Source organism: Astatotilapia calliptera, chromosome 1 (genome assembly GCF_900246225.1).
Source record: "Astatotilapia calliptera chromosome 1, fAstCal1.2, whole genome shotgun sequence".
NCBI classification, from domain to species: domain Eukaryota; kingdom Metazoa; phylum Chordata; class Actinopteri; order Cichliformes; family Cichlidae; genus Astatotilapia; species Astatotilapia calliptera.
This window is the reverse complement of record NC_039302.1, coordinates 17,704,384-17,731,283: the sequence shown is the minus strand read 5'-3', so window position 1 is coordinate 17,731,283 and position 26,900 is coordinate 17,704,384. Positions and strand designations below refer to the sequence as shown.

Here is a 26,900-nt window from a genome sequence, read left to right as displayed (position 1 = left end):
ATGATGCAGTGTCTCCTCTGTTTCTTACTCAGATCCATCTTTGGTCCTGGTCTGGTTTTAAAACACATTGACCAAAATACTCAACTACAAGTCAGGGGTTCACAAACCTCTGGAAGAGGCCTGAGTTGTTTCCATCTAGTCCATCTTTTTGATGCAGTCTATGTTCAAGAAGCGAAGCCATCACCATAGATTATTGTAAAATGCAAAACTGTACAGCAAATAAAATTAAACACATTCACAGCATAGTGATGAAAATTATTTTAGTCTAATTTCATCCAATATGACAGCTCCCCTGTTTACATTTTATTCGAGTTGTGAGATGGGATCACTTGACTATATCTGTGATGTTTTGACATTTTTAACGTAATTTCCTGGGGGTGGGAAGTATGGCTTGTTCTGCAGCTAATCATACTAACCTTTAGGCTAGAACACAGTATAGCCGTGATTTCCCTGAAAGAACCAAGAAACGTGGTTTTGACTGTCCAGGTAGTGTGCATGCCTGGGTTCTCCTGCATTTGAAGCCAAAAAGACCCTTCAGCAGCGACCTGTTTATCTGTTAGCACAAAACAGCAGGTATGTTTCTTTGAAGCGCTCATACTGACTCATGTGGATCTGGGTGCTCATTGCTAACCATGCTAACTAGCATTAGCTATATAAATATCAGCGCTAGCCAGGGTTGCCCACTGTCCCGTTTTAGCTGGAACATCCCGTATAATGAGCAAAATTGGTTCACTATTGTTTTAGATGAGGTATTGATTAAACTGAATACCAGTTTTTGCATTTTTATTATACTAAAAATGCAAAAGCTTGCTGTGCACTGCGCTTCTGGCACGCCGGTGTCCCTTATTTGATAGTTAAAAAGTTGGCAACCCTAGTGCTAGCTGGTATTTTAAAAGCCACTTTCAGCTTCAGAAAAATAAGATGGCAAAGGTTTAATGAAGATCCCAAGGCTTTGAAACACAAGGCCACAAAACAAGGGATGTACAGTCTGTGTACCTCAGCATTATACCTATAATACAGTGTCAATGTAATATTTTGATTTTAGTTCTTTATACATTTTTATTCAAACCTCAAGTTATCCCTTCTTTAAAGAAAATAAGCAAATTTTAATAAGATGCACATTATATCATGCTCATTTCCTCATGTCAGTCCCATCTCAGTCCATGTGAATATGAAACAGCATAAAAAGGTCAAGTCTGAACCTGATCCATCACTTCTCTGCAGATAGTTTTATTTTCTTTGTTTGTTTGTTTTCATAAATGTATGAAGGTCAGTAATATAATGTTCCTACTACCAACTACTCACATACAGGCACAAATGAAAACAGCAACAGCTTTGGACAGTGCAGTGGACCGTAAACCATTTGTGCCAGTGTCTCAGAATTACACAGGTGGATCAATAATCCCTCACAGAGGCTATTTCATTGCAAGAATGTCCTCATTTTAATTAAACCGCTCTCTCCAGAAATACACAAGCGCACACGTCTCTGTTGCAAGCTTTGCGTGCTAGCTGGGTGTGCCCTGAATATAATGAAGCAGGATTATTCTCTCAACCGATCATATCAGTAAAGGAGGAATCCCAAGATCAACACCAGATTCTGGAGGTAGTCACATATGGGACACATATTTCCAGATCCTAACACGCTTTCATCTGTGGATTTTGAGCATGTTGTGGGTTCGGATGGACCAGACACAATCTTTAGGTTTCCTACAAGAGCTGCAGCGCCCAAAAGTCAAGGTGTTTTTAAAGAAGGCAGATGGAAAATGATCTCTCTGGATTGAATCCATATTCTAGTTCTTGTACACGGTGTACAAACATGCTAAAACATTGAAGACTGAGGAGAAGAGACTGCCTATAAGAGGTACATAACATAAATCAGTGATTTATGCTCACATTCACATTACATGAATATTTAGTGAACCATGAAAGCACATTTGGAAATAAAATTTTATACTTATGAGAAAAACAACAGACACAGCCCACAGTGACTTTACCTGTTATCTTTAAACCTGACATAAGGTGCCAGATGTTTAACCCTCCACCACAAGAAGTCCAGCAGATGTTTCACCGGCACTGTGTGCACTGGAGGTCAGTGCAGTATACCCTAAGATTATACACTAACCTGACCTCTTAGTAAGACAGATGCTCTTTCTATCTTTACCGCCTTCTGGGCTTTTTAAAATTCAATTCAAGATTAATGCCACTGCTTTTTCTTTTCATTCTTTCTTCATTTAATTTCATTGGAACATCTGCTGATGCAGATCAGTGCCTCGCTCATGTGAAATCAATTTGAAGCAGCGCGTTTCAAGCAAGCAGATCAGCAGACCCAGAAGGACACTGAAACTGTCCAGAGATGCGCGAACCTGCCGGTTTGTTCTCGCCACCTTCGACTGCACAGAGGATACAGAGAAGGAAGAGATGCCGGTTCACATAATCAACCAGACCGTCACACGAACAAAACCAGTAGCACTGACAAAATGTTCTGTGACTTGCACAGAAAGATGATATGCTGGCAAAGAAAAATCTGTTTGATTTTAAAGTGTGTGATTTTAAAATCAAACAGAGTCATGACCACCTTTACCATTACTTATAGAAAGGACGTCATTTTCAAAAACAGAGTTAAAAAGTGATTCACAAGATAGAAAATCAACCAGCAATAAAACATCTGACAAAAGCTGTGGTTGATAAAGGGGAGATGAAAGTGAGCGAGAAAGTAAATTAACAATGTAAAAACAGGTAAATTAAGCTCAAATATAAAGTGTTTTAAACACACTTTGTAAGATGTTGCATCACTGAGAAGAAATAATAAAAAAAATCATTGAAGCCAACATAAAATAACTCAAAGGGAAAAAAATGTGTCTTAGAGCATAGAACATAAGGAGCTCGCCAATCTGATCTCCTTGGGGCGGTTGTTCCAGAGAGCAGGGCCCTGACAGAAAAAGCCCGGTCACCCTTGGTCCTCAGATCAGATTATGGGGTGACCAGCAGAGCCTTGCCTGAGCACATTCAGTGGGTCAGCTGCAGCATTTCATATGTGAGATACACTCAGCGTATTTATTGGGATTTAAAGAAATGCACTGCTGCGTGTGATCTGCATAAGAGTGAAAACTAATATCTATTTATTTTTACATGCAACCAAAACTTGAATGTTCAATAACCTAATTCTAAATATATTTTTGATATTATTTGAGCACTGTATGCTGGAAAAGTCTGCTAATATGCTCACAGCGGTTCTGACTTATTCTGCAGACCTCTAAAAATACAATCTACACTTGTGAGGTTGTATTGAACAAGGCCTTCGTATTTACATGAAGGTAAAAATAAAGAGCTATTTAATCCCACTAAACTATCTATATACACCACTGATGAAGTGACCAAAGAAAGTATCAGGTGTCATGCTTTAGTTTGGCGTTACCACAAGAAAAGTACTTGAAGCGTATAGATGTCGCTGTTCTGTTTGTTCTCTGAAGCCTGCCATTAAATAGAATAGGTCCTTTTTAATTCCTGCAATGCATGCCACTGGCTCTACTGGCTCTTCCAGAACTTCGTCCTCCAAAGCACTTTTCATATGGTTTTGATAAAATACAATTAATTTAAAGCATAGAGGAACAAACAAACAAGAACAAAGAATACAGATCAAAGCATAACAAAATGAAAGAAGTGTCAGTGTATATAATTAAAATATATACAGAAATATACTACAGAAGTATTGTGATGTATGTGACACAAATAATCTCTTACTCAGGCAGATTGATTACAGATGAACAGTTGAGTAGAGCTTAAGTAATTTTTACACAAAGACTAATTGCAGTTATTTAGCCTCTGGCTCTCGTCATCGTGCCAGGTATGGGCTTCTCATTTGTCCACCGCCACCGAAAATGTTATTTCGAGCACGTTTTTAAATTGTCACAGGCAACATGCTCAAAATGGCGCAGGCCGAGCTGCTATGACTTCAGAAATCCTCAGCATATTTCTGCTGTGCACACACACGCACACACACACACACATACACAGAGAGAGAGAGAGAGTTATGATCCTCAGATTGTTGGGAACACGGAATTTGTCTTTTATGTGAATTAAATAAGATCTTCTTGTGGGCCTCTCTCCTTCCTGTTCCGCTTTCCATTTTATGTTCATTTCCATTCCCGGACAAAGCCGTCTCTCCACGGTGTATTAGTGCCCATCAAAGGCCTCAATCAAGTTGCTTTGCCACAGGCTAAAGTCAAACTGGAGAGGCTAAAGTTTAAAGCTGTTAGTGCAGTGAGGATGTGGGCTCATGTCTCTTCCTTGTCCTGGAGTTTATTTTTAACCCCAACATCCACAGATATCTGGTAAGTCCGGTTAGTGGAATGAGGCGTCTGAAAAAACTGCACTCGCTGAAAGTGCCATTTCAAGGTCACTGACTATGACAACAGCCTTTTTCATTGTGCCATTAGGACAATGTCTTCATGTTTCACTGGGAAAGCAGAAAATTCATTAAATATAACATAATTACACAGGGCTTCCTTAAAAATTAGTCACGGCTGTGAGTCAGTAGACTCGTGGTTTCAAAGTATCCGGCTATAATAAATGTTTATGAAGAAGCTGCCGACTGTCTGCTGACATTTTCACTTCCTGAGTGGAATATTGGGCTTTGTATCAGTCCTAATTAAACTTTAACCTTTCAGTTCCATCTGCTACTTGATTTGAGATATGTTTTGAGCAATGCATCCACTAAGTGCACAAAATTAACACAAGACATGAATTTTACAGTCATAAATCCCCATTTCCCCCCCAAGTTAAGTGTGAAATTAAAGCTAAAGTAAGAGGAAAAAATGCTATAAATCATGGAATAGAAAAAGTCAGTCTTCATACAAAACTGCACGTCTTTCTGGTGCTGGTTAATGTACTTGTAATAACATGCAATTAAAACTATATTGGATTTGGTCAAATGAATTTTCATCAAGGGGCTCTAACCATGTGAACCTCATTATAGTTACTTAGTTAAACTTCTGTCATCAGTCGTCACTTCTCTCTAAAGGAATTTGACTAAATACTGGACTTTATAAAGACAGACGCAAGCCGAGTTTTTGGAAGTAAAATATGATCCATGAATGCATTCATTGTGTATGTGTGTGTGTGTGTTGTGTGCTTTAATGCTCCATTATTCACTGCAGGTGGGCCTACTGTTAGGGGGACGCTTCCACTCACGGTGCCAGAAAACTGACACGTAAATAATTTTTTAGTAGTGAGGACCACAATCCCACACGCTCTCGCTCTGACCTTCCTGGGCTGCAAAAAACAAAGAGTGTCCAAGGTTCTTGTAAGATCAGTTAGTAAAACTGTGGATACTTTTTCTGTTTTTTGTCCGCTGAATAAAAGGAGACCAGATTATGTTTGTGGCCAAAGCATGAAGCACCCTCTAAACACACCAAGAAAATTCAAAAGGAATAATAAATTATGCTACATTTCATCTTCATTTACAGCCATCACATTAGGTAATATTCTGACACTTAGGATACAAGTTTTTATCTCTGAAAGGATTCATTAATTAATCGATACTTTCTTGATTCACATGCAGTGCACAAGAAGCCACAAGCTCATCAGTTATCGTCAGGTTCTCTGCTAAGAAAAAGCCCAGACAGAAGTATACTGTTCTAGCAGGTTGACGATTAGTTTAAGTGATCATGAACTCTGGTTCACTGCCATAAATCGTCCTTCTGGCAAAAGAGGAGTGAGTTCAAAGCAATTAGATATTTGTTTGACAGCAAAAGATGCAACATAAACTGTTGTAAAGTCACTTTATCTCTTCCCTGAGGACAGTCGGTTTACAGCAGAGTGTGAGCCAGGTTTTCAGAGCATGAACATTGCATCAGACATGCAACTATGGACACCTTTCATTCTCATGGATTTAATTTGAAATCCAACCAAGTCAAAGAAGCAGATTTCTGCTCGTCTTTCACTCGCTTGCTTTCTTTTCTTCCCTCGGACATAAAACGCGTGTTTGCATGTGTCCACCATGTGTGTGGGACAGTATGAGCTTACTTGTGCCTTGAATGCAGTGTGTGTCCGCATATAATGTGAAGCGAGCAGTTCATCCGTCTTTCTTTCTGCTGCTTGCCCATAAGCTCTGTGAGTATATGCAAAACAAATGTGCACTCCACTGGAAGAGCAACTAACACACACACACACACACACACGCATATATATATATATATATATATATATATATATATATGTATTTCCATTTGGCATGGGTGTCTATGGATAATGGAAAATATCAGTATTCAGAATATCCTGAATCAAATATAACAGACTCATTTTGAAGCTGTGATATAATTGGAGTAAAATGATCACTTTTTTATTATCATCAAAAATATTTTTTTCTCTGAGACAAATTCATAGCCTACAAAAATTTCATTCATAAATACAGCAGGGCTTGAATTGTACTGCACATGATTATAGGTAAAAAGCCATTATGTACTTAATTATTTGCGAATAATAATTATAAATGATAATAAGGGTCTTCCAAATACTGAGCTGTTGATTAAAGTAGGAAACCTCAATAAGCCAACAGGATGTTTTTATACTGGTCAGGTTAATAGAAAGGTTAGCTAAAGCAGACCGGAAATATACTCACTTCTAAGTAATCCTTAAGAACGGTCGTTGTGTAAGATGTTCAAGCTTTTATTTTATACACAGTATGAACACATAAAAAGACAAATTACATAAAAATATTATTTTACTCCCAAACTTTTCTCTGGGCGTAAAATTATATCTCCTATGTCATAAAAAAAAACAATAAGGAAACTAATTCGAAAAATGAATTTTGAACTCTTTTATTCAGAGGAAAAGTATTTCTGGCATGCTATTAAAGCTGTCTGTCAGCATGACAAAACAAATATATTAATTAGTATCAGTAATAACTCAAATCTTTCGGTGGTTTGTGCACATAATCTACCTGGATGCTGGTGTATTATTTAGTAAGACTGTATTAATAATAATCGTATTTAACTGAAATGTAAAAGTCTAATAAAGCTAAAATAGTTATCGCCACAAATCAAACTGGGGTTTTTTTTCGCTGAAATTAATAGGATGCAAGTGACTCCGAAACCCGTTTCAGTTGATATTTCAGAGATGAAAACAAAAAGATCTTTTAAAGCAATACTCGTGTTATTCTGAAGCCACATACTTGGACCTGTCGGCTGAATATGGATGATTTGCCCTTGATGAACCATTGCGAATGAAGGATAAAATTGTCCCCTCTCCGCCCCGGTGCCATCACTCGCAGGCTATATATTCATATCCAAATTGCTTTATTGTCACGTGTTAAGCCCCACGCCCCTCTTCTTGCAAACTCCTTTTCCTTTTTCTTTTTTTTTTAAGAAAAAGAAAAACCCAAATGAGCGCACTAACTCGTTCATGTCATCAACATAATCACTTGGGAGAGGTCTCGAAGGCAGGAGATCTGTGTCCCATCCTCTAAGGGAAGACGGGTTTGTGTAACTCTCCTCAAACCTGAGGGGAGTTGTGGAGTGTTTGGTCAACGACAGTGCTTCCTGGAAAAGATCTGAATCGTTTTATAACCAAACCCAGCTGCGGTCTGGTGTGCGCTGCAGTCTCCGCGTGCATGTATGTATGCGTGCGTGCGTGCGGATGTATATGTGTGTGTCTATTTTCATCTGAATGAGGTAGAAGGAGAGGAAGGGGTTTCTGCGCTTCCCTTTCCAATAGAGGGAGAGATAGGAAGAGAGAGGGGGAGAGAGGGGGAGAGAGACAGAGAGAGAGAGAGAAAAGTTTGGTCTTGTTCTCCCTTTCACTCTTTTTTTTAGGCATGAACACTGAGACCTGCGTTTCATACAGCGATATGACATCCATGGATTCATATTATAGCTCCTCTGCTGCGCAAGGTAGGGATCACCAGACGGACCACTTTAGGACATTCCCAGCTACTGATACCAAATACAGCCCCGCTGCCTTCCTGCCCAACAAAGGTCAGGGTTACGGAGAAAAGTCCAGGAGCCCCTTCCAACAGGAGTGCCAGTCATTGGATGCCGCCGCAGCTGGGCAAGGCACTTTCAGCAAATACCACCTCTTCATGCAGAGGTCTTCTTGCAAAACACCCCCCGAGGAGGACAAACTGCACCAGGAGAGGGGACACAACGGAGCGCTCATCTCTTGCTACGGTGAGTGGGGAAATAATTAAGATGAGAAAAAAAACCAGATCAGAGTTTTAATCTTGTGTTTTCAGTTTAAAGGGAAGAAACTGAAAGGGCCTGTGTATCAAAGGGCACGCTGTGCAAATAAAAGCTACCGTGATCGCTCAGCATCAGGGTGTTTTCTCCGGAGGGAGTCAGCGCGGCGTTAGTTTTACGTCTGATTTCTCGATTAGGCACACTTGCTTTGAACCTGTCACTCACTGCTCCGCTTCTTCCCACAAACTCCGCGGGTAGCTATTAAGGGTTTAGGAGATTTGATCACCAATGGCACGGATGCACAAGTGAACAAGCAGAGCGCAGATCGGCGTGAATGGAGGAGTGTTCTGATTAATCAAACCAGTTATCCAAAACGGTTTTTTTTTCTAACTTTCTGTCATCCGCAGAGAGGTGAAACTCAGAAGCATTAAAAGTGCCAACTGCAGCATATGCAGGCTCTCAAAGTGGCAGCGGTTCTGTGCGTAACGCGGTTAAGGAGAGCAATAATCTTCCCGACTATCAAATTGTCTCTTTGGCCATCAAAATTAAATTAGGGCGAATTTAATGCGATAATCTGCACTACAATCCTTAATATTGGAGTTGAGTCGGACAATTGAATTAACAGGTTTTCAGATGGCACAAATAGTGAGCCCCAAACTGATGATATTTTCATTTCATTGCACCGCCTGATTGGATCCAATTAGTTTAATTGTGAAGGGGCGCTGCTGTAATTGGTAAATGATGAGAGTGTGAATAAAACTTTGACCCTAGTTAGGTGGGCGGCCACTTTTAAACAGCATTTTCTCAGCGCATAAAACGCCTTTAACCTACAGCGAACTAAACGTAAGACGATATAGTGAACTTCCTTTGGTATTATCTGTTGTTCAAAAACAGGTACGTCATTTCTTGGTTAACAATAAGAAATATATATATATATATATATATATATATATATATATATATATATATATATATATATATATGTGTGTGTGTGTGTGTGTGTGTGTGTGTGTGTGTGTGTGTGTGTGTGTGTGTGTGTGTGTGAAATTAAATATATCTCTATCTCTCTGAATGAAATATATATTATCTGGACTGAGTTTCGTTCTCGCGCTTTCTATATCTATAGCTCAGTGGACATCTGTGCTTAAACGTAATAAATGAAATACTGTAATAAATAATAGAATAAAAAAAATAACCAAAAAAGCGAGCTAACGTTGCAGAAAATTAATAAAGCAAACAATAAAATAAATTCAAGGAACAATAATTGTTTGATGGGAGGCCTCTGTTGTGTCGCCTTTACGCATGAAGTCATCCCACCACGATCGTCCACAAACACAGTCTGTTTATCTTTTTTTTTTTAATTCGATGGGGTTTAGGGATGTTTTGACAGTTTCCGGATGTCGGCCTCTTTATAGCTTCACAATGTCAACAACATAGAACAGTCTTTTCAAAAAGGCATTCTGCTCCTTTAAAATGGCTCTTAAGCTTGTTATTATTCGTTAACTTTGGCGTAGATCTGATGGATCTAGAATAAAAATCGAAATAAAATGTTTTATGTAATGTTGTGAGCCGCAGTCATTAGACCGATACTTAAACTACACTTTTTTTCTTCAGTAAGAGCTATGAACTACTAAAGAACCAAAATCATTTTTATGATAAACTTATTTATATAAATACAAAAAAACCCGATTATTGTGTTTTGTTTTGTTTTTAAATTAAAGGCTTAAAGAGGAATCTTGATATCATATTTGCTGCAGATACCCATAAAGAATTTTTTTTTCTAATGACATAAAATTTTATACCAGCTTTTCAGTTTCACTTTTCTTTGGTGCTTTATCATTTCACTTCCAGTTTTAAAAACTGGAAGTGAAAAACCTCTGTCAGGTTTTCAGGTTCTCGTGGATTCTGCTTCTTTCTGCGACTCAATACTGTCCAAATGCACAGTGAAGAAAGCAAGAAAACAAAATCCATATCCACGCTATCAGTGCTCGGGCATTAATACGACTCAGATGTCAACCTTCTCTGTTTGCTTTTATTTCTCAGCTCAGGCTTGACCCTCAGAGAGCCAATCCTCCTTTAAATCTCCAGTTTGGAAACACGTGACATCCTGCTTGATATTTGCAGATCTCCTGTGTTGTTTTTTAAATCGGCGTTACAGTTGTAGAAATAAAATCTAATTCCCAGTTTAAACGCATAATTCCTAAAATACTGGAGGAAAACTGTGTGAGTCTGGGTGGTGCTGTGGGTGGTGGCTCCCTGTGCTTATCAGTGGCTGCAGGTTTTTCACTGATTTCTGCAGCGCTCACTGACTCGACATAAATTGAACACAGCAGTAAAAAATGCTGAACTCGCGAGCCAAGGGAAGAATTTATAAACGATCCCTGATGTTTTTATTGGAAAATGCTGGACTGTTTTACTTCCTGGCTCATTTCTTTTATCAAACCTGTATTTTACACACTAACTCAAATTGTCAGAGATTTGCTGTGTTGTTATAATTTGCGGCTTGATCCCTTCAGTCAAAGGTGATGTGATGACTGGTCTCCGAGCTGTCTGAAGCGCAGGCCAGCCATAATTGAGACACAGAGCTGCGTAACCGTCTAATAAACATTTACTTACATTAGAGGAACTGCAAACACGGCTATGTTGTTTATACTCAGCACACTGCCAATCATATTGTTACAGCAAATCAACAAGGCAGCTCTTGGAGCCCGAAGAGAGCTTTCAGCTCAGGCTGAGGGCTGACAGCCTGAGACCGACTGATAGACTGGGAGAAGAATATGAGAGAGAGCGCTGAAAGAGCAGTGTGTGGTTAAAAATACTGTTTGAAGGCTGATTTAAAGCAACAGTCAGGCTACATGTCAGATTTAATTGTATTAAAATATCTATAAAAAGAGCCAAAGTTATGGGTTCACATTCCTTAAAAAAAATAAAGAATTAATTAAGTATTATTTTAAAAGAATCCCTCAAAATTTAATATACTGGGGAAAATATTCCATATGGAGATTAATGAGTGTTTCTGGACTACTGGATTTTTGTAGGTCATTTGTTTCACAGCATAATGTATATGATTTTACAGGCAAAATATTATAATATTTGCAATTTCAGTGGTGTATGGTTTTCCAACAGGTTAAACAAGCTGCAGAAACTTGAAACACTAAAAATAAGGGACCTTGAGAATTGGTAATTATTTTCCATCACAGATAATGCACGTTTTCTTTTTATAAAGAAATCTTGTCACCACCACAACCAGAAAAATATGCATGCGATTCACAAACTCTACTGTATGAAAAACTTTCAAAAATGGTGAAAAAATAGAAGTCTAGGGACCCGGTAGGTCACTTCGTAGTCTTAAAACAACCACCTACATGTCTTTGTGATCCTCTTCCTCTTTTGATGTGTCCATGTCTTCTCTCAGTGTCTCAGGGTGCTGACCTTTAGCTCGGCGTTCCTGCCCTCATGTGTTTGGAGAGGAGCGGGAGCTCCCCTGCAAGCGCACAGCAGAGAAAATCCATTTGAGCCCCCCCCCCATCCGAAACGCTCTGGTGTCAAAACAGAGCTCTTTGCAACATTTAGAATTGGACTCGAGCTTTACACGCTGCATGGTTAACTACCCCAGCATGACAAAGTGCAGATGGTTGACAATTTAAAGGAAAAGAAGAAAGTTATTAGTAATCTGAAATATGTGAAATGTCGCACTGGAGGGATGAAGGAAGATGTTTACCTCATTTTGAGTTCTGATGGTGGAGAGTGCCAATCCAGAATCTGCCATCATAGGCTTTAGGCCATCCATATGATGAGCTTCATCCTTATCACCACTCAGTGACCTCCTCGTGCCTTATGAGTTGGAGTGGGGTGAGGGTTATCTTCTATTAGAGAGTAAAGGTGGTCATTAAGAACTCCCACCACATATCTTCCTTGTAGGGGTACAGGAGTTGAGTTTTTTCCTGTAATTTGTCACTCCTCTGTGCTGTTGCATGGAGGATTGCAGGCCTTCTTAGAGGAGATTTGTGCCTCATATACTTTTTTTTCTTTAGGTGTAGGCAGTAACATTATTCACTAAAGACATGCCGCTGTTGCAGTTGAAAGCTATAAAAAATTGCTGTTTGTTAAACTGATTTCTTTGCACAGCCAGAATTAAATACTGCTCTACTGCCCTGCAGGTATTAATATTTCATAACTTACACAGGCAGTTAAGGAAATTATCTTCAGTAGGACCATCATTTACATAATGCTTTCATTGCCTTGTGAGGTTTTGCCCCTGTACTCTTCAGCCTTTTTACATTTTTTATATTCCTTAACCATTTTTAGCCCCACTGCAACAATTTCACCCACTCGTAATGGCAATCTGTGCTGATTGGTTCGAGCAGGGCATAATGGGAACCAGCCACGCAGCCCAGACAACTGAGGCACACTTCAGCAACTCGGTGACATGAGTGGAGGTGACAAGGACTCAGGATCATTTTACCATTTAGCTTAAAGTTTGGCAGGGTAATTTACATTAGGCTCGGTTTGCATGGCCGAGTGAGAGCAGCAGGGCAAAAGAAAAAGGCTCACGAGGACCAGGACTTCCTTTGGTCTCTTTGTCACTGCTTCATGTAAACTGACCGCTTACGCAGAACTAGAAGACTCCAGATTGGTTCTGAAATTTTTTGTACACTTATTGTTTAGCGAGGTGAATTATGGCAAACGGTTCAAATTTCCAAATCAATAACTTGTTGGGTTTTTTTTCTTTTCAAGATGTTCTTCTGTTGTGATTTCTGCTTTTTGAAGGCCGGGCACTTTCTGAAACTCTGATGATGATGTAAACATAAAGTTCAACTAAAATACACACAAAAATAGATTTTTTTCTTCAGTTTATTTATTATTTATTCTACAAACCATATTATTGAAACTCTGTGGTTCTTTTTTTAATGTTAAAATTTAGCTTATGATTTGTGATTGATTTAGTAGGATTCCCCAGTTTTTCTGTCAGTGTCAGCGTCTTTTGTCGGTCTGATCAGTTGTGGTATTTGTAGTATTCCTGCTGCTGGGTAATTAATATTTCCTAATCAAAGAGGCGAGGCAGTTTGGGAGTTTTTAATTTCCAAACAGAGCTGCTGCAGAGCACTTTGTTAGGACTGAAGCATTTTGGATGTTTAGCTGGTGGAAACTGGTTGCACGTTGTGTTCTCAAATTCACTTGCAGTTATTGAAACCTTGAGTGGAAAAAAAGCCATCACGCATGTTTTCAACACGGGTTTTTTTTTTTTTTTTTCATTTTATGTACTGTGCATTCCCACGAAAAAAACAAAACAGAAAAATGTAGACGAGCAAGCTCTTCGCACTCGGAAGGAATGTTCTGTTTCGATCACACAACAAAAACATAAGATGGAGGAAATTCAGTTTTGTTCCAAAGTCTGGGAGAAACATTTGGAAGAGAGCTGGTGGGTGAGAGACAGGGAGAGCGATGCAGAGGGGGGGTGAGAGCGAGAAAGACAGAGATTGCGTGAGAGGTGATTTATCAACCTTTGTCTTTATGGGATTTTTTTTCACAGTCTGAATTTTTCACAGCCTGCTGAGATAGCTTATTGCTCTGTTGCAGAGAGGTTAATGGCTACCTGTTGCATGGTTACAAACACTGAACAAACAGAAATGTGTTCATGCTTCTTTTGTTTAGTATCAGGTTTTCCCAGTGTACAGCAGTGGTGTAAAAGTGCATTTTGTATGTTTGTATGTATGTAAGCACCTGATATTACAGCAAAGAAACCGAAGTGCAGCAATATCCTTCCAAAAGAGACAAGGCCATGATCGCTTCATCTTCAGCAGAGGTTGAAGATGTTTTTGGACTTCTTCTTCTTCTTTCTTTTTTTAAATGATGTAAAAAAAAACCAACACAACAACACGGAGAGGATCTCTTATAACATACAGCGGTAAATTGTCTGATCCACATATTTAATGCTTTCGACACTAAACAAAGTGCAGGAATATAATGAGGACAGTAAATGTGTTGGTTGAGACCAAACCCGGAGCTAAGAAAGGATATCAGTGATGTACTTGGCACGCTGCATGAAACTTACATTTAGTGCTGATGTGCTTTCAAACTGCTGAATATGTAAATAAGTACTCATTCTGTTTAAAGGTTTCATTTGAGTCTATTTGATTATACGACACATCGTCTCACTGTTGTGCAACAATTAAAAATACTTTAGCTTTAACTAAAAGTACAAATATGAAACAATAATTCATTACAAACAACAAGTCTCGGGTCTGTGTAATAAAATAATGACAAAACACTTTATTTTACACATTATATTGCAAATCTTTCATTTTAGCAGCAGTCTGCTTAGGTCTGCATTTGTGATCTGTTATGGAGTTAAACCGGATGATGAGTAAAACAAAGAGCATCTGAAAACAGCATCATATTTTACATCAATCTTTAAGGCTTTCGTTTGACTGCCCAGCGTGCACGGCTAGGCTCTTCTAATGACCCCAATTTAATTTCTCTTTCACAAATGTAATCCAAATATACTCTGCTAGTGTTTTTTCTTCTTTCTCTACTTTTTGAGATATTTCCTTTTCACTTTGAATGACACGTTGTTAATCCCTCTCAGCCTTCGTGGGGTGTATGATTTATTGTGTTTCCTCTTAACACACCACGCTGACCCCAGTCATCCCAGTCAATAAAGAGGCCAGGAAAAGTGCCCTGTCACTTTACAGCCCTGTTAAATTTACACTTTGATGCTGCCCCTCGTTTTCAGCTTCGAATTAAGCAGCCCACGCCACGTCCCCGTCTAGCCCATAAGAGCGTCTGTTGTGCCCCGATGGCCTTGCAAAATTGCAAGTGTGTGAGACGCAGCAGAGCTTTTATTCAAGTGTGTAACTGTGATTTTCTAAATCCCTCCTGATCTCGTTCGGAAGAATTTTCTGAGTTTTATTTTATGTGTGCAGACCGTTCCCTGTCCGCGCGGCACAGAGCTGCACAGTAATTTGAACAGATGCTGGCTGGTAGAGTCACTGCATTGAAAATAGAATATTCTGTGGTCGTGGCTAAAAACATCTTCATGGCATTTTCATCTAAAAGAGAATAATTCTGGTGCGTGCATTTGCTGGACTGTTCTGGCCTACGTGAGTTAGAGACGCTGCGCGCAGAAGTGCAGGTTAAGCTAAAACTGTGAGAGAACAGCTGAAGTCATGAGCACTGTGATAGAGGTTTTGATGGAGCACATGTTGTTCACAGTCGCTCCTTTCCTGCCTCTCTGAGAGGAGATTTGATCCTGACAGCACTCTTTGCAGCCAGTCTTTCTTGTGCTCTCTCTGCATATGGCATTCCCTGCAGGAGGGCCCACTGCTCTTCACCTTGGGCAGTGCCGGAGTGCTAAAGAAGATTGCATGGATAACAAGCAGGGGATTGTCACAATATCCCGCCCTGCCAAAAAAACTTCAGTGACGCGATATAAACAATTGCCTTTGATCAGTGAGAGGCCTCATGATTTCAAACAGCCTGACAGCTCTTGCTTTGCAGGGACTGCGGGTGCAGGCCAGGGAAATATGATTAAATAACTGCATAGTATTTATGCTAGGAGAAAACACATTTTCTCCCTTCAAGCTCAACAGGGTATGTTAGTCATGGACAGTGAGGCAATGTTGGAAGCACTGGACCCCCAGCAAGCGGTCTGCACCAAAACACAGCTCCTGAGCCCATCAGGGGAGGCCAGATTTCTCTGTTCTCTGAACGTCGTAGAGCTAAAACGCATCTGGTCGGATGCACGCTGCAAACCGTGCAGCAAGGCAGGTTTTTACTTTGTTCCGTTTTCTTCTTCTTTGCAAGGCTGAATAAAATAAAATAAGAGCCACACAGCTTCTGCTGTCCAGAACAGGCCTCAGTATTTTTTTTTAGTACCAAGCCAAATGCTTTGCCTGGTATTAATTGGAAAAATATGCTCGTTTTTATTATTCATATCCCTGCAAACAAGATAAGGATTGTAAACTATGAATTTGGTCTCTATTAGCTACTGACAGTCCAGCATTGTACTCGACAGTCAAGAAAACAACTGCAGCAAAAGTAATAAACAGATGCTCGCAAACTTATCTCGTAAAAATGTGTTAGAAGACAGAATTGAGTAGAGAAAGAGAGAGGGGAGGGAATCAGGGTCCCTTCAGCTCACCTTGTAGTGCATTACCCAAAATGGCTCTGAGATGGGGTCACTGGGTGTGTGTGTGCATGTGTGATGCCTTCTTTGCTGACCGAGCGCTGAGCAGGAGCTCACACAAACGCACACACCTCCCACTTCTAACCTTGCAAATTCTCAGATGAGCGGAGACGTCCTCGTTCCTGAAAATAACTTTGCCTCAGAAAAAATCGACAAGCAGGACGGTGCCGCACGGCTACTCTAAATCATGGTGATCAATCCGAATCCCCCCCCTTCCATGGCGGGAATAGTTATTAACCAAGAGATGTGTTCACAATTGATTAGATCAGCTGGGCCCCAAAAGTCCTGCCAACTCAGAGACATGGCTGTTGAAATTTATGATCAGCTGAGCCATGAAGAAAGAGGGAGCGTGTTTGTAACTGAGACAGAAAGAAAGCACAAAGATCTCTATCTTGCTTGCATGGCAAGAAGCCGCTCTGCAGCTATTGCATTTTGACAGTTTTGCTGCCAGGTGACTTTGCAGCCACATGACAGACTTCAGTTACACATACGACTAATATGAGGATAAAGTATTCTGTGTTTGTCTGTGTGTGGGTGTGTGTTGGATTGGAGGTGGTTTAGGAAGGTAAAAAAAAAGAGTTGTAAAGAAAAATCCAATTTTCTGTCAGGCTCAAATTATAGCCTGAGTTTCTGCTCTCATCCCCCCCCCCCAAACACATCGCAGAATGATCTACGAACTACAACTGGAGCCTGTAAGCAGCCAGTGATCAAGACCAGCCATTACACACTCAGACAGACAAACACACTGACGCGCACTCTCGGCTCTGCACACCAGCGGATTTCACAAGTCGCAGAATTTCCTCACAAAGAGCGAGAAATTCCTTTGTTCCACCCAATCAAACCCCATGAAATATCACAGCGATCGAAGGCATAAATCATCATTTATGAACACGCTGCCAGGAGCCATGTGACTGGGACGTTTAGTAGGATAGAGGATCAGTCATTTCTTTCATTTATTTACTTTTAAAGGGTGCTGAAAAAATGAAAAATGTTTGTCCCAAGTGCCCAGTGCTGTAATAGATTATATCTATCTGACTTTTTGAGAGGGTCTCAGATCAGAAAACGTTTAATATCAGCATGGCTCTAAGGGGAACAGGGCGATTTGAGAAAACCAAATAAGGCCACGCTGATAAATAATAGCATTTATCTTTCAGTAGCCGTGGGCGTGTGAAATACGCGGTCTTAAAACTCCATTTTTCAAGAGCAAAAATGTTGCAAAACCAGAAACCATTTCAAATCTTTGTGCCAATAAGAGGAACAGAAGAAAGGCCGGGGCAATAAAAACTTTCATCTTGTTCAAACTCCTCCACATGTGATTTGAATCAGTGAAGTGTGAATTGCTTCCTTAAATTCTGAATAATAGCATTTGGACAAACACCGTTAAAAACACATTTATTTTATTAAACTAATATATCTTCTCCAATAAAACATTGTGTGTCTAATCGTCAAGTTACATCCTTTTTGGGCAGTGTTATGTAATGCCTTTTCTTTACATGCATTTGGGGTTTTAAAAAAAATCTGAACTTCAGACATTCACAAATATCAGTCCTGATACAATTATAGAAACACAAACCTCTCCTAACAGTTTTTAACCTTTTCCTGACTCACTAGGTAAAGACAGTTCTGGTCTGGCAGATTCTGACTTGGCCCCAGACTCCGACCCACCTGGAATGGACACCAGATACCTAGCTGTGAAGGATCAGGGCGTCAAGGCGGCCTCTGATAGGACACCAGGCACTGACTTAGCGAGCCCTCTGGAAAAGGCTGATGGTGGCGAAAGCAACAAAGGCAAAAAGAGGCGAAACCGCACGACATTCACGAGCTACCAACTGGAAGAACTAGAGAAGGTTTTCCAGAAGACACACTATCCTGATGTTTATGCTCGAGAGCAGCTCGCGCTCAGGACGGACCTGACTGAAGCCCGCGTGCAGGTACTGCAGCACACTCAGCAGCAGCTGAGGGGGAATTTCGCATGAAGCTAAATGGGTTAAACAAACTGCAGATAGAGCTGGAAAAAAAGGAAACACTGCACTTTATAATAACACACTGAGGCTGATTAAAAAACTTTATTTAGGGTGGTCATTCAGTTTTGTGTCTTTAGAGACGTTAACTTCTAAATCAGAGGTGTAAAAAGAAAAACTAAGCTCTTCCACAGCTGAACATCACAACCTCATGGATCTTTGAGCATCTGCAGCTCGACACAGATAACGTCACTCACAGAACAACATGAGAGATTTATCTGGTAATGTGGGAGTCAGGGGAGAGAGTGGGGGAGTGGGAGCTAACAGAGGCCAGGGGGGCCCAGGGGGTAGCTGAGGTTTGAGCTGCCTGGGCCTCATATGTGCAGTTTTAGGAGCGCAGACTTTCATCAACATATGAGGAGACCCCTTTGACGCCGCTGTTTCTATTTTTCCCCCCCCATCGCATTTGCACCTAAACGGTTTAATTTGCTGAATTTCTGATTTTAGCTTTGCCAGCGTTTGTCTGGCTTGAGGTGTCTCACTGGCCCGGTTATAACTGCTTTGATACATTCCAACATTAATGGGCAGAGAAGGAAACCTTCACTGTTTCTGTGCCATGTCTGTGTGTGGTGTATGCGTATGACTACAAAAGCCCCTGGATTTTCTCTGTTTTTCTTTCATTAAGTTCCTCTTCTGACAAGAATGTGTCCCTGCTGTTGTCTCCGGGGGTAAGGTGTGAAACTTTTCCCGTGGGCTTTTAGTGAGCTGGAGATTTATATGTGAATTCATATCTATTTGAAGGCATGTGATGTCTTCCAACAATGTACGGAGACAATATTATGGATATAGTTTTTGATGTGCGGGGCTGTCATACATGGGATGAGATAAGAGCTGGATTAAAACCAATCTTCGACATGGAGTGGTGGCCAGCAAATTTCCACAGCGAAACGCAGGAAGTCCACGCAGCCAAAGGGTTATAACTCAACCCCGAGTCGCTCAAGGTATGCTGCTCGGCTCTGTTCTGCAGCTCGCGCTATCACGGACCTGCCCGCTTCAGATGAATGCAGCTTTTTACAGCCCTCGGCTCTCCCAGTGGTCTTCTTAAACGCTCAAGTTAAAAAAGATAAAAGACACGAGATGCCTTGTCAGTCAGAGAACAGTGTGCTCCACACACGCACGCACAAAAAAGCCCTCACAGCTCATCATTTCAACATCTGGAATGAAAAAACCAAAATGGGAAGAAAAAAAAAGTTGATCAGCTGATAAAAGAAAAACAGTCCACGACGGCTTTTAAAAACCTTTTGTTTAATTATAAAAACAAAAGACAAAAATCACTGAGAGTCCATACTTAGGTTCGTTGCATGAAAACAGGGGGCTTTCAGTTAAACAACATCAGGGATCGGAGTTGTTTGCTTTTTCAGTCTTGGGGTTTCAAAGGAAGAGAGTGAGCCCAGCTCTTATATACAATATAGGAAGGTCAAAGGTCAAGGGTTTCAATAGCATCGTTGGTTCTGAGAATCAAGATGGCATCTAGTGTGGAGTCACCATCTCTAACTCACAACACTGATAAAAATGTATTTTTTCTATGAAGCCATTTAAAAAAAAAAAATGAAATCATGTTTACACTAATACTGTGATTTGAGCTGCGTTCCTTATGGCGACAGGTTAAAAACCTCTAAGTATTGTTTACTTTACCTTTACTTAAAAATAAAAATAGGACCTAACAACATTAAGACTTAACAGGTCTTGCAACAGTATCCCTGCCAAGACTGTTAGCCTTTGAGTTAGCGGGAGGTACAGAATAGGAAACACAAAAGTGTTTACAACATAGAAATGAAACAGGATAAAGCTTCACCTTCATATGGAAGCTTGTTTCTGCCACTCAAAAGAAATGTGAGTTAATGATCTCAAAAATCTTTCTTACTAACTTCTGAGAAAATTACTCAAATATAATCTCGAGTTATTATGTCCAAGTTTTCAGATAATAGCTTGAAATTTGATTTAGCATTGCCTGGTAAAAAAATAAATAAAATAAAAACAAAAAGACCCAAACTTTAAACCAGATCCAACGAGGGCAGTGAGGGTCAACTTTAGTTGGCAGGTATGACTGCTATAGCTGTCACCCACCTTTATCATTATGTTTTACACTTTTTACATTTCAGGCAAATGATTAAAGGTAACGCTGTGTTTAACTGCATGTTAAACCAGCAGCTGAAAATATAATGTTAGTTATTAATACCTTTAATATAAATAATATTAATGGTGTTAGCAAATCCTGTGCTGCTTTTGATCATGGCCTATTACAAAACAAGGCTGCAGCAATCTTTTCCAGCATGCATTACATTCCCAGTTCAGTTCTACATTTCTTTGGGTTTTGTGTCCACTGCTTGTCCTCATCTTACCTTTAATTGACACAGGAAATAAGACATTATGTGGTGGGAGGAGGAGAAACGAGAACAAACTCACATTTAATGAACAACAACACCGCTCAGAGGTGCTTCAGCGATATTATTGGCGCTTAAGAGTGTTGGAAAACCGAAGCCAGGCTCAGCCTTGGATTTCTTTTTACTTTGGCTTGGAAGCTGACATGAGTGACAGCAGAGGCGGGTTATCAATCCTCTGAGCCAGTCTCTCACTTCAAAGTGTTTTCAGCCCCATACAGCTCTCCTGCCGGGGCCAGTTTGGTATTTCTCTGCTCTTTCTCTCTGGGGCAGTAACATAAATAAAGCCTCATTGAAAGTCCACCAGCTACTTAAGCTGTCAAGGTCTTTACCAATTACTGTCACAAAGCAGCGTGTGCAACGCAAAAATATGTTCTCGCTGTATAATAGCCAACAGACTTGGCACGAAGCAAAGACTGAGCAGGTTCGAGCTGCTGGCGACACTTATACTGGGCCTTAGAGGTAGCACACAAACATTTTTGGAGTGTAATTATCGATATTAGTCCAAAAGAGCCAGCGTGAGCTTGCCTGGAGTTGAGCATCCTGAGTTGGACAGTGTAGAAGAGGATGCATTAAAACATAAGGGAAAGAAGGATTATGCCCTTTGGTCTGTGTGCTTCTTTAATTTAGTAGGGGACAGCGTCAGAAAGCCAGGAGTTTTGGCTTCAGGAAATTAAAAAGCAAAATGCAAACAAACCTCAACTTATAATCCCATCTCACCTTTCAATGTCCTTTATTGCCTGCATAGATTTATAGTAAAATATCTGGGCACAAAATGTGAGAAATCCCATCGGAAGGTAACTTTTTGGTGCCGAATTTAAAATATAATCAGTCCAGGCTGGTAGCTGAGAGTTGCAAAGGAAATCAGGTGACCTCTAAAGCGTGCCAGAGACAGTGATGATAATTTAAACAAACTAATGCTCTCGATAAACAACGCCATCGGGTTCAGACGTCTGTTTTTGGCGGTCAGCATATAAGCACTAAGGTGAGACGGAGCTCTGTGAAGGCAGCAGCACATTGTTTACATGTTTTATCGTCATTGTTGTCTTTATCATCTATAGGATTGTGTTCATTATTATTACAATTAAAACTAAAAATAATAATTCCTTTCTGCTGCAAGTTTACACCTAAGTTTGAATTTTTGATATGCTTCAAATAATACTTTCAGCCATTGGCAGTCTACCCACATAAGGGTCGTTTTCCCATTTGAAATGGAAACTTAGATTTGTATCTATAGAAAAGTATTTCCTTTAGATTTGAGGGGAAAGCTGCTGTTAAGAGTTCAGGCTCCTCTGACTGCACACTCTGTCCTGGATGAAAGTAAAGAAAACCTCAAGTGTTGCTGGTGGTTTTTGTGATATTTGGACCTTTTCCTTTCTCTGCAGGTGTGGTTCCAGAACAGGAGAGCGAAATGGCGAAAGAGGGAACGCTTTGGCCAGATGCAGCAGGTCCGAACACACTTCTCCACAGCTTACGAGCTGCCTCTCCTGACTCGTCCTGAAAACTATGCTCAGGTACAGTGTGAGCTCTTTAACACGTGTTCTTTCAGACCTCTCTCCCCCGACCAAAAGCTAAACGTAGACAGGGGTGATTTTTTTTTCTTTACTGCTATGATCCTAATTTCTGCTACAGACTGGGAATGATTCGCTTGCAATAAAATCAACTTTTAATTGCCTTCCGTTGCATCAGGAAAGTTGCTGCAGGTGGCAACAGTTAAAAAAAGAATCTCTTTTTCAAGGAGTTGTTGAACATTTTTGAGAAACTTGGCTTTTTTCCTTCATAGTAAGATTATTTTTAAGAAGAAAAAGGGCAAAGTATGTAGCACATTTTGTACGAAAGCACCTCTGTAGGGTACTGATTAACATGCTATGCTGTTTTTTGTCTAATTTTTTCAGGAGGTTCACAGTTTACCAACATTAACCCTCAACAAGGACACAAATAACTAATATATGTACCCTAATTACAAAATCCCTTAAGCATGTAAGGCTTTAGATTGGACTGTGCTGGGTTACAGGAATTGGCACTTAAAGATAAGGAGAGCCAGATAAATGAAAAATACACCTGCACTAATCTATTGTATACACAAGTGTTCGTGGGTTAAACAGCCAATGTAGTCTTTGCTTTCTTTGAGCGTGCATTCAAAATAATGAGGTGTTTGACTGCCTCACTCATGTTGATTTTCCAACAATATTCCAGATCCAGAACCCTTCCTGGATCGGCGGCAGCAGCGCTGCGTCTCCTGTGCCGGGCTGCGTTGTGCCCTGCGACACAGTGACTCCGTGCATGACACCTCACCCCCACTCTGCCAGCGGGGTGTCTGATTTTCTGGGAGTACCGAGTCCCGCAGGTCACATGGGGCAGGCTCACATGGGCAGCCTGTTTGGAGGATCTCCTGGCATGGCTGGAGGCATCAACACTTACGATCTCAACATGGACCCCGACCGCAAGTCCTCCAGCATCGCCGCTTTGCGCATGAAAGCCAAAGAGCACAGTGCAGCCATATCTTGGGCCACATGATGTGTTGACACATGCTGGATGACGGGGGACCTTGTTGACCCCTGAAAAGTCTAAACAATCCCAGAATGGAGTAAGGGGTGGCACTAAAATCAAGGCAACAGTGGCTACCTTCAAAAATGCTGCAATCAAATTATGTGGGGAAAAAAAGAAAGAGATAAAGATTTGGCAAAATCGGCAGTGCCATGTTTTTGGTGGCACAGCAGTGAGTGCTGTGGAAGCCCAGTGAGAAGGTGAAGGTGTGCTGTATAACAGGAGTTGCAGTGTAGTGCTGAAGATAGGCAAATATATATATATATATTAAAAAAAAGATGCTAGAAAAAAGTTCAATTAATCCAAAAAAAGAAGAAAAAAAAGAAAAGAAACATCCATGCACTTATTTGCTAACACAGACACAATTTCTATTTGTACAGAGCTTTTGGTATGTTTGTTTTGGTGCTGTTTTTATTCTGATCTTGTTATTTAAAATGTCCCCCTTTTTCCCTTTTTTGCGTCATTTAATTTTAAGTTTTGATTTCACAGCTAGTTTAAAAAGCATTCTGAAAAAAATCCCTTTAAAAAACCTCCATACATTTTACTCTTTGTCAGCATTAACTTAAGTCATGCCGGTGCTGAGATGACCATCAATACAAGCGTCACAGTAACCAAATCTGGGTATGTTTTCCAGTGACTGAAAACGTAGACAGGGCTCTTCCCTCTAACATTACAAAGTAAAACAGATGAAAAGTGGTTCTCTTGAGTATGGCCAAGGGTAAAAGATCCACCTGCTGCACTAACCCAGCCTGCTGATGCCCAGAGAGGAGGAGGAAATGGTGTATGGGAGTACGAGAGGGGCACAGCAGGCCTGCTGCTCTCAGGGTTGAAGAGCCTGGGAGCGCCAGCCTCCAAACAGATGCAGCTCTGTTTTCAGGAGAAAGACTCCAAGTGGACATAACTGTGCCCCTTGCATTTCTAGTCTCACAGGTCTCAGAAAGAGAAGTGCCTACCAGTCAAGCCAGACTGCCAGAAATAACACAGGAACCAGCAGAAGCCTCTTTTGAAACAGAGCGGGCTACTGGGGATAACACCGTGTGTTGACGCTCTTAAGCACTGAATGGATGTCAGTATTCAGCAGCCTTTTCTGGACTTTAACAAGCCTGCATTTGGCTTTCAGTGCAGCGCTGCCATACATGTCATTGTTACTCTTCCTCTTCTTTTTTCTTTTTTTTACCATCATCAGATCTTTCAAAGTACTCCATCACCCTGATTAATGCATAGTGACCTCTGTGGTTCTGTTTAAGGTTTTGGCCCTGTGTTCCTCGTGCATACATGAAGATTCAAGTGTATTTGGACCAGAATGTGTTAAAGCTGAAGTAAAATCAGGGTCTCCTTTGCACTCGGTTGCAATGGGCCGTGACCTAGGACAACAAAAACTCTCAAATTGATTCTGTGTGAGTCCTCAGCTTAACTCCAAATATGTTTGGGTTGATGCCCCACTAAAGTGTGTACATCAGCTGGGTTCTGTAGTACTGAGTAAGCTCGGGTCTCTCTCTCGGATCCAGTTCACCTTAATTATTTGACGCTGTAGCATAAAACAAACTAAATGGCACAAAATCCACAGGTGCTTCGATGATCAGTCTGCCATCTACAGCGAGGTGACTGATGGGAATGAGGTTAAAACTGGCTGAAAGTTCTCTACAGCAGAACAAGGCAGGATAATTGTGTCCATCACAAAGTTGTGACATGGAGACGAGGATTAAAGCTACAAAACTTTGGTCCTAGCTTCATCCGTTTTTGACCATATTTATAAACGTTTTTTCCCCCGTCAGATACCAACATGACAGGTCCATGTCTTCCCTCTGCTTTCGTCTAGTTTACTTCTATCAGGACTTAAGCACTATTCCCTGTGTCTGTGTCCTTTGCCCCCACGAAAAGAAGTGTAAGATAGAGGTTGACCCAGCCAGATACCTCATACCTTGCCTGGGATATCATTCAAATTTTTAAGCATATTTAAAAAGCAAACTTCCATTTTTCCCTGGTAACAGCATCTTGCAGTGACAGAAATAGCCAATGAGCTTTTCAAGTGCAGCAAGATGAGGTAATACATGGCTTCCTTTGTTTGCAAAGCTTGATTTAGGCCTGAAGCATAACAAAGGGTTTCATGGTCTCAGAAAGCAAACCCGATACCTTGTGGTACCACCTCGAGGCAGAGCAACCATTGCTAATTCCCTAAACTAAACCACATTCCCTCTCCTCCTGGGTAGGTAGGTAAGAGAGGTGAGGTGCGGGCTACAACCTGTCAGCAGAGCAGATCGCCCTCAAGTTGTCCAAATCACCTCCAGTTTCACTCCTCTGTGCAAATGCGAGGCATGTGCATGCACAGAGGACATATCCCAGAAGTGAGAGGGTATCCTTGCGAATCTGAACATGGGGCCCCCTGTGCTCTAGCCTAGGGGTTGGACGGAGGGCGAGCTGTGAGGGCGTCTGCTGTGTTCCGGTGTTCTGGGAAAAGGACAGTGCACACAGCTGCGCTCAGGGGGTAAATGCAAAACAAACATGCCTCACACATGCTTCCCCCTCAGCTGTCATGGCTCTGCTTTCAAAGATCTACTCCCCCCTCCCCAATCACACACATTGCACTGCGCCTCTCCCTTCGCTCACTCCCACTATGTCCACCAGCCCCAAGCCGCAGCCCCTCATCGCAGGGTCTGAGGCACAGCCACACAGGCAACTGAGGAAGGCTTTTTAATTAACACTGAGCCATGTGGAGGCTATGGACTGCAGTATTGTGTGTCAGGATGGACAGGACTGTCTGTCTTCTAGTTGGTCTAGCTGGATGCAGACATACTGGCAATGAGACGCTCAGGTTTACCGTTTTCTGTGCATTCATGAGAATCTCCAGTGAGGTCTTTAACATATGGAAACCAAAGATGGACAGTTTTTACCACTTTAAGTAATTTCCTACACTTACACAAAGCCTGTTAATGCAAGATTCAGCTTTATATTTAAAAAAAAAATCTCTCTTGTATGCTGCACAACTCCAGCCTTGAGTGATAACGTCCCCCTTTCTCATTTTTCTAATACTACTGAAGTCAGGTAATCAGTATAGGAGTAAATATATGATAAATGCGTGCTGTTGTGTGCATGTACAGTGTTGTGCGTGCAGCTTGAAGTGTCATAAGACTCGTAAACATTTTACTAATTTGATGCCGTTTTATTTTGTGGGACAATTTATAAATATTTGAGTGTAAAACTTCTCTTAAACTTGGTGATGATCTGTTTGTATTCCTAGTGTTTGTGGACATTGTTTTCTCATCATGTTATTCTTTAATTTCCCCCTCCTACCAAGTTTGTGTGGCTTTAAGCTGTCTTTGGAAATGAGAGTATGAATTTACTCATGCTTGTGTGATTAAAATACCATAAGTTATTGTACTTTGATTTAGAGTCGCTGTGTTCTGAAATGCGTAACAGCCTTAATAAGGTGGAAGCAGCAAAACAGTAACTGCTCCCTGCAGCTTCTCAGCAGACTGAGACTTCCAGAAAACTCAAACGACTGCAGCCGCGGTACATCCTCCTATTAGCACTCGAAGATCGCTCAAGTCACTCCGAGTCTCAAGAGAAGTCTTTCAAGATGTCAGCTAAA

At 40.8% G+C, this 26,900-nt stretch overlaps 1 protein-coding gene across 3 annotated transcripts; it reads left to right on the top strand.

Annotated features, from left to right (window-relative positions):
* The first annotated feature begins 7,484 nt into the window (after positions 1-7,484).
* Positions 7,485-26,695, top strand: alx4a (ALX homeobox 4a). Of its 3 annotated transcripts, none has more exons than XM_026167103.1 (5): positions 7,485-7,611; positions 7,812-8,165; positions 17,974-18,293; positions 22,150-22,278; positions 22,961-26,695. In XM_026167103.1, exons 2-5 carry the CDS (start codon positions 7,814-7,816, stop codon positions 23,279-23,281), a joined length of 1,122 nt encoding a protein of 373 aa, XP_026022888.1. In that variant the 5' UTR covers positions 7,485-7,611; positions 7,812-7,813; the 3' UTR covers positions 23,282-26,695. The 3 variants fall into 3 exon arrangements, with proteins under 3 accessions (XP_026022888.1, XP_026022897.1, XP_026022877.1); XM_026167112.1 differs by lacking the exon at positions 7,485-7,611 and having other exon boundaries at positions 7,774-7,889; positions 7,974-8,165; XM_026167092.1 differs by lacking the exon at positions 7,485-7,611 and having other exon boundaries at positions 7,774-8,165.
* Positions 26,696-26,900: the final 205 nt, after the last annotated feature.